Source organism: Phalaenopsis equestris, unplaced genomic scaffold (assembly GCF_001263595.1).
Source record: "Phalaenopsis equestris unplaced genomic scaffold, ASM126359v1 Scaffold000352, whole genome shotgun sequence".
Lineage (NCBI taxonomy): Eukaryota > Viridiplantae > Streptophyta > Magnoliopsida > Asparagales > Orchidaceae > Phalaenopsis > Phalaenopsis equestris.
The window spans coordinates 348,269-356,796 of record NW_018164794.1 but is presented as its reverse complement, the minus strand read 5'-3'; the positions used below and the strand labels follow the sequence as shown (position 1 = coordinate 356,796).

General features: G+C 36.5%; 1 protein-coding gene across 1 annotated transcript in view; it reads right to left on the bottom strand.

The window, feature by feature from the left end:
• LOC110026136 (5'-nucleotidase domain-containing protein DDB_G0275467) overlaps positions 1-8,528 on the bottom strand; it is a 74,057-nt gene that overhangs the window by 42,360 nt on the left and 23,169 nt on the right. Inside the window, exons 9-11 of the mRNA XM_020726962.1 lie at positions 8,184-8,281; positions 7,333-7,456; positions 5,454-5,543 (exon numbers count right to left, since the gene is read on the bottom strand). Coding sequence (XP_020582621.1) covers positions 5,454-5,543; positions 7,333-7,456; positions 8,184-8,281 — 312 coding nt within the window. The remainder of the gene's footprint in view (positions 1-5,453; positions 5,544-7,332; positions 7,457-8,183; positions 8,282-8,528) is intronic.

Below are 8,528 nucleotides of genomic sequence, written 5' to 3'. Positions count from 1 at the left end.
AACCAATCCAAACTCCCTAAAACTCCCTATAGGAAGCTCACGGTCACAAATGGGAAGGTGGAACCCAACACAACAGTCCCACGGATGGGGGACAAAGAAGAAACAGACCTATATCTGCTAATCTCACGATTAGAGGGCAGAATCGAAAACCACAAGGACAGTGCCCACCGAGCAAGGCTCATGACCAAGGTAGCAAAAGGAAAACCACCCCAGGTATTGGCAAAGTGTTGCATTTTATATACATAAGAGAGTGAATGGACAAGCCTTCATAAATCATCCAAACTGGCTCCAATTTTCATAAGAAATATGCTCAATTTATTTTGATCACCTCACTCTATAGATAGTGCAAATACATATATTTTTGGATGGCAAACTTGATTCATCAACAACATTCAAGTCACCCTAAGTTCAACAGGAAGAGCCAAACAACCCCAGATGACCTACCAACAAGTTCATGGGCGGAACTAAGAACAAGCATTGACCAACTCCACTACAAGCCTTCGGGTAAGAGCAGAAAAAGACACAAAATAGGCCCCCAACAAGCTCTCGAGTAAGAGCAGAAAGAAACACAAAATAGGCCCCCAACAAGCTCTCGGGTAAGAGCAGAAAGAGACACAAAAAAGGCCCCCAACAAGTTCTCAAGTAATGACAGCAGAAAGAAACACAAAACAGGCCCCCAACAAGCTGTCAGGTAATGACAGCACAAAGCACAAGTCAGGTCCTAAGACAGGGGTCATAGCCCAACACAAACCACCAAACAAACTCCCAAGACTAGAGACCGCAGCCTCCACAACAAGGTAAACCAAGGCTATTCACGGGTAGGGAGCAACTAAGCATTGAAAATGAATCCCCAAAATAAGCCTCGAAACAAATATCCCCTAAGACCAAATACCAAGCCCCAAGCCGAGTCACATATCACACTAAAATCGGGTCCAGGTAAGTGTCAAGTTGCAGCCCCATAATTTTCCAAATTAAGCCCTCAAAACAAAATAAAGATAGGTCATCATAAGGCGAAGCAGAACCCCTCACAAGGCTAAAACCGCAGCCCAACACAAATCCGACCGTGAGACCCAAACGACACCCAAAATCAAACCATTAGAGCAAGGTGAAACCGAGCCCAGCAGGGGCCAAAACTAAGCTCAACATCAAAATATGGCATAGCTCTGCAGGCATTCAAAACCGCGGTCATGTAAATCCCCAAGCTGATTCATCAAAACGGAATAAAATCGAGCCATTACAAGGCAAAACCGGGCCATCCAAAAGCTAAAGAAAAGTCCTCATGTCTTTAAAACATCAGTATATGGAGCCAAGATAGGTTTTTAAATGCATATTAAGCAAAAGAAAGTTATAAGATGTCAAAACCGAGCCCCCAACATATATGAAGGGCCAAGTAAACTCTCCAACATCTCATGCTAAATTAGAGCAAATGAGGAGTTTCATGATACATATCCCAACATGCTTGAGAGAGGAGTTAACATTATCTCAAAGCCACATTTTAACAATTCCGATTTGCCTTGAACAATAAGAAAAGAGAGGAGCCAATAACATGCTATACTTTCACCATTTTAAGCAAGTAATCAAATCTAACTCCTAAAACATGCTCACATTTCTATCTTTCACATGCTGAGGTGACACATATTTCAAAATATAGGTGCAACACTAGGCTAGCATGTCATACCAGCCACAGCACCAAGCTCAAGTATTCGACAGAGAGAAAACTGAAAAGGAGTAAAGCACAAAGGGGGGGTTAGGAGGTACCTCCTTGAAGTAAAAGCCAAAAAAAACAATTTCAAGAGCACTTCACCACTTTCAATCTTCCCTCAACAGCAAGGGTAAAACCACTCCAAGCCTAAAAAAGCTAGAGAAGAAGGATGAGAGAAGAAAATGACAAATTTTTCACTTCCCTTTAAAAATTTTCGGCCCCCTGAAACGCACCAACAGAAGTCTCATATAGACCAGAGAACAGAAGAATGAATGATTAGGAGATCGTATACGATTCGAATGATCGAGAGGAGCAGACGCCCCCATACGGCCGTGCGAGAGGCAGAGGATGAGATACGATAAGGGTTGGGTCGCGGGATCGTCCCACGTGCGCAAGGCAAGCGCAGGAACGAGACTCCAACTGCACGAAGGAGTGGGCCAGGTGGAACAGTGCGGAGCGTCAGTAATTTCACAGTAGCCTTAGTGGAATGGTTTTACCAGGTAGAACCGTGCGGAGCGTCAAGTTGAGCGAAGAAAAGCTCAGAATTCTTAACGGGGAGGGCTCCTTTGCTAGTTTTCTATGAGTAGTTGACAGGGAAGTCCTACGGCTAAACCCTAAGCTATTAAAGAGGAGAAAAACTACACCTCCGCCAAAAGTGAGGTCAACAGCAAGATAAAGACAATATGCAACCACAGAACTGTTCACAATCAAACATGAATTCACACATCTTAGAGATTCCAAGCTGAAAGCCAATGGAGAAAACAGAAAAATTGCAAAAATTATCCAATCCACGATTATGTTGCAAATAAGAAGTTATCATCAAATTTTAAAGCTTATGTACCTAATTTTGATAGTCTGCAGAAACCTGAGTCCATTCATGAAGCACTACAAAATCCGGAATGAAAAAAGCAGTTGAAGAGGAGATCCAAGCTCTTAACCTAAATGACAAATGAACATTTATAAAGCTTCCTCCAAATAAAAGACTCATTGGGTGCAAACCGGTGTTCAATGCCAAGTGCAAAATAGATGGAAGCATCAAGAGATTCAAGACTAGGTTTGTGGCCAAAGGTTTCACTCAATCTTATGGGATAGAATATCAAGGGACCTTCGCTTTAGTGGCCAAGTTAAACATTGTGAGTAGGGCTGCCAAAACGAATCATTGTTCACGAATTTGTGTTTGGCTTGTTAAGCATTGCAAACCTCTTGTGTTTGGCTTGTTAAGCAGCTTGTGTTCGGCTCATTCGTTAAGCTTAACGAGTCGAACACGAATAAGTTTTTAAGTTCGAAATATGAACAAGTCGAACACGAAAAAATATTTGTTCCCTCGTGTTCAGCTCGAATTGGCTCAAAAAGAAATAAATAAATTAATAATATACTCAATATTTCGAGGAATAACATCAATAATATGAGAATAATGCCGCGGAATAACAATTCTGCGGTATTATTCTCGTATTATTAGTGTTATTCTACGGTATTATTCTATAATATCAGAATAACACCTGAGTAACGCTCACATTATTTGGGTGTGGTGTTACTCGGGTGTTATTGCGGGGGTTATCGGTGTTATTCCGCCATCAGCAATATTATTGGCGAACACGAACAGGAATATGTTATTTGAGTCAAACATGAACACATTGTTCACGGGTCATTTCGAACACGAGCTATTTTGAACACGAGTCAAATTGGAATGAGTCGAACACAAGCCGAGACTCGGCTTGCTCAAGCTCGACTTGTTTACAGCCCTAATTGTAAGAGTTCTTTCCATAGCAATAAACAGAGTGGGAACTACATTAACTTAATATCAATAATGTGTTTTTGAATGTAGGCCTTCAGGAAAAAGTTTATACAGGAATCTCATCAGAATTGTAAAATGATTCAAATAAACATCTAGTTTGTAAACTAAGAAAGTCACTTTATGACCTCAAATAATCTCCAAGTATTTGGTTTGACAAGTATGTCAAGGCTGTGAAATCTAATAAGTACAACCAATGTCAAGTGAATCATATATCGTCCATAAAGCATAAACAGGGAGATAAGAAGGTTATACTCATTATTGATATAGAAAATATGATCTCAAAGGGTGGTGATGAAAAAGAGATTGGCAAAATTAAGAAGGTCATTGCCACTAAATTGAAATTAAGGATTTATGAGTGATGAGATACCTTGTGGGCATTAAAGTGGCCAAGACCAAAATGGGTATTGTGATGTTCCAAAGAAAGTATATCCTAGATCTACTAACAGAGGCTGGAATGTTGGAATGCAAATCTGCTGAGAATTATATGGATTTCAACAAAACGTTACATTCAATGAGAGAAAAGACACTAGTGAAAAAATGTAGAAACCAGAGACTAATAAGTAAGATTATCTACTATGACTAACTAGACATAATATTGCTTATTATGTCGGCATAGCGAGTCAATAGATAAATATTTAGAATGAAAAACATTTGGTGATGGTTGACAGAATATTGAGATTTCTTAAGAAGGCCCCTAGCAGAGGGTGGTTGTTTAAGAAATCAGACAGCCAGAAGATAGAGGTTAACACTAATGCTAGTCGAGCATGAGAACTCAAGGAGAGAAGGTCTGCTTCTGGGTATTGTTCCTATGTCTGAAGAAACCTCGTCACTTGGAGTATGAGGCAAGCAATGATCTCTAGAAGTAGTGCAGAATCAGTATAAGACACTTATTTTGGGAATTTGTGAAGGAATATGGATCCAAGAAATGCTAAACGAGTTGAAACACTCTATTATCAATTTCATACAAATGTTCAGTGATAGGCAAGCCGCAATTAGTATTGGTAAGAATCTTGTGCAACATGACAGAACCATACATATTGAGATTGATAGACATTTTTCTCTGAAAATGACAATGGAAGCATTATTCACTTCATCTACCTTTCAGCTCACCTTCAAGTCTTTGATGTCTTCACTAAATTTCTAGCTCCAGGTAGCTTCATTGATTTGAATACCAAGTTGGATTTTTACAACATCTATGACCCAACTTGAGGAAGAGTTTGAAATTTTTAGTTTCTTATTTTAGTTTTATTCTCTTCTTATTATGTCATATTTCTTTCAGTCTTGATTTACGTTTTCTTTGGTAAATTGTAGTTGTTATTAATCTTGTCCAAGCTGTTGTCTAAAAATATTTCTCATGACAGGACCAACCCATTGAGATTTATAGACATTTTATCTCTGAAAATATCAATAGAGGCATTACTCACTTAATTTATATTCCAACTCAGTTTCAAGTCATTGATGTCTTCGCTAAATTTCTATTCATTGATTTGAATGTCAAGGTAGGCCATTATAACATCTATGACCCAACTTGAGAGAGGGTGTAGAATTTTGAGTTTCATATGTTAGTTTTGTTCTCACCTTATTATGTCATATTTTTTTCCTTCTTGAGTTATATTTTCTTTGGTAAGTTGTAGTTTGTAACAAATTTTGCCCTAGCCGTTCCATATTATATAAGGAGAAGAGTTATGGAGAAGAGTTGTAATTTAATTATTGATGAATAAGAAAATACATTTTTCTCCACCTTTCTTCACATCCACTGCAGACATTTGTTTTTTTTTTAAATAGACGAACTATCGGCTTATAATTGCCGATATTAGTCAGTTCTTTCAATTTTTAAACCCAAGTCGATCAATATGTGGTGCATATGTTCAAATTTTATGATCACAGTTGAAACTATGAACCTGTTGAAACACTTTGGAGGTTATATTAAGAGAACAGAATCTTAAAAAACAATACCTCTAGTTCATGTATGATAGCAACAGTTCTCCAGCCAGCCTTTGATGGTCCGCTGAGGTCACTAAAAAGATGATCCCCAAAGTATATCACCTACAAAAATTAGCGTAAAAACCAAGGTTGTTTCAAATATTATACAACGAGCTTACTGGGCTTTTGGAAGATTTCAATTATCTCAAATGCTTCAATTAACTATGCCTGCAACAACATCATATCTGAATTTCTCCTAATTGTAGATGGCATCCAGTATCGGATCACTGTTATGAAATGTTTGTAGTGTAAATGCATGAAACATAGTCATGGAAACTTTGGACAAAATACGTCAAGCAAATTGTAGTTTAAATTCCAAGGAGTCCACTGAACAATGGGAAAAAAAGTTTCGAAGAGTCCTTGCTTATATATTACTTCAGAGAAAAGAATGCACACAATTAATAACATTAAAAATAACAATGTACACATAAAAATGATTTTATGACACTCATAGTCCTAAAGCTAAGACTTCATTAATTAAATTTGAACCTAGGAGAAGACAAGAAAGATAACAAAAGCAAGCCTGTGAAGTACAACATAAGCATCTTTCCAGCAAAAATAATGCCACCTTGTAAACTGCTGCTGGAGAAAACATGAGTTCATAACATCAACCATTACTCAAAAGAAGCTAACGTGGGTAAAAGAAGGAATCAATGAAAAGACTCAACGCGTTTATAAAATCAACCATTAGTAACACCAAGGTAACTAAGGTAGAACCCATTAATAATAAGGCTAAAACATCAAATGATGTTGCAAAAGTTAACGCACATCCTATTTACAATGTCAGAAATGCCAAAGGAGAAATTAAGAATAGTATTTTCCCCAAAGGAGAGGACACCAAACTAGCAACTGCCCTAGGAAAAAATTATTTCGGAAGATTGATTTTAAGGAAGATCTTAAACAATTATATGTCCTAAAATTATATTATATTCAGACTTCTCTCATTTGTCAATGGAATATGTAAGCTAATTACTACTATTAATTATGGTAACATCAATGCAAGGCACATACATGGAAACTTTGGATAATTTACTTCAAGCAGCCGACATTTTAAATTCTTACAAGCCAACATAACATATTGAAAAAGTTTCGAAAGGTCCGTATTATTGTGCTCATTTAAAATCTCAAAGTGCGAGAGAGAAAAAGAGAGAGAGACTTGATAACATACATAATAATTTCCTATTAAAAAGAGAAGTTGCGGTCCTAGATTTGTGATGATCTTTTCCTAAAACCAAAACTAAAATAAAACTCTTAGAATTGATGAGGATAATTACAACGCCCAGGAAGTAGGACATAAGCATCTTTCCAACAAGAATTATGCAGCCTATAAACAATTACTCAACCTCAGGCTAACCCAATTATAAAACCCATTAATAATAGGCCTGAAGAATCACAAGATGTGAATTATAAGACCCAACATGTAGCATTAATCACATCAAATTAACCGGATTATAGAAACTATCAATAATAAGCCTGAAAAATCACAGGATGTAAACGTTAAGACTTTGTGATTCACATGAGGGAGAGGAATTCGTGGGAAAAAGGAGTAGAGAGATATGGATGGCAATTATAAGAGAAAGGGATCAAGTTTTCATTTCTTATTCATAATTGAGAATAAAATCACCACCATTGAATAAAACATTTTAAGTAACATGGAAAAATCAAAATAACTTTAAATTTAAATCTACATAAGTCCTAAAATCTTAACATTAAACAGAAAAAAAAAAGATAATCCTTAAATTATATATATAATTTCAAATAAGCTATTAGAACAAATAAAAAATACTATAGTAATCCAAAATAATATATATATAAATTGAAATTTATCTATAGAAAAACTTTCCATATTTACCTCAGGGCCATTCCATTTTGTAATTTGTCGAAACGATTTTAAGCAGCCATAATAGTAAACTTGGCCTGGTATAAACCTATCGACTGCTCTGAAAGTTACCGTGTCCTTCTCAATATCATAATATCTGCCAAAGAAGCCGCAAAGAAAAAATCAAACAACACAAAATTTTGACATACAATTAGCTCAAAAAGCAAATTCTAACTATTTAAAACCATTTGAGATAAACTAGCTGCACATATGGTGAAGAGCGACTTTCTGAAAGAAATGTCAGCATATGAATGGCATGAGCCAACTAGACAATAAGAAAACATCACAAAATGAAAAAAATAAAAATAAAAGGGAGCTCTCAATATTATTAAAAAGCCCCATTGAATATATGATTCTGGAAGATGGAATTCTGCCAAGCAAAATTAAACTACAGCAGCACACATCATGGAAAGAAAAGCATGTATTTCATTGAAGCATTTCAAACATAAGGGCCAGAAAACCATCATCTAAATAGCTCAGTAAAAACCTGAAGGGGTGCTCGGAAGTGTAGAAGGTTGGTTGCCAAGCAAAATTAAACTACAGCAGCACATTCAATTGATCACTTACGGCCATCATGGAAAGAAAAGCTTGTATTTCATGGAAGCATTTCAAACATAAGGGCCAGAAAACCATCATCTAAATAGCTCAGTAAAAACCTGAAGGGGTGCTCGGAAGTGTAGAAGGTTGGTTGCCAAGCAAAATTAAACTACAGCAGCACATTCTATTGATCACTTACGGCCATCACGGAAAGAAAAGCTTGTATTTCATGGAAGCATTTCAAACATAAGGGCCAGAAAACCATCATCTTAATAGCCAGTAAAAACCTGAAGGGATGCTCGGAAGTGTAGAAGGTTGGTTTATTAGCACGAACAATCACAACATCAAAGAGATCCCTCCAGGAATCTCTATAAATGCCGCCGTCCTATGGCAAAATAACAAGAAATAATTATTAAGAATGCTCATTTCTAAAACTGGAAGAAAATAAGAGTATTAGTTAGACAAACCATGTATTAGAAAAATTATCGAAATTAATGATATTTAAATAATTAAAAAATCAAGTAAGGAGCATTAATTTTGGACGTATATGTCTTCCATTGAAATGAAGTAGGAATATCCTTCAAGGGAAAAGTAAGAATGCATATAAAGAAAAAAAATCAGGCAGCAATATA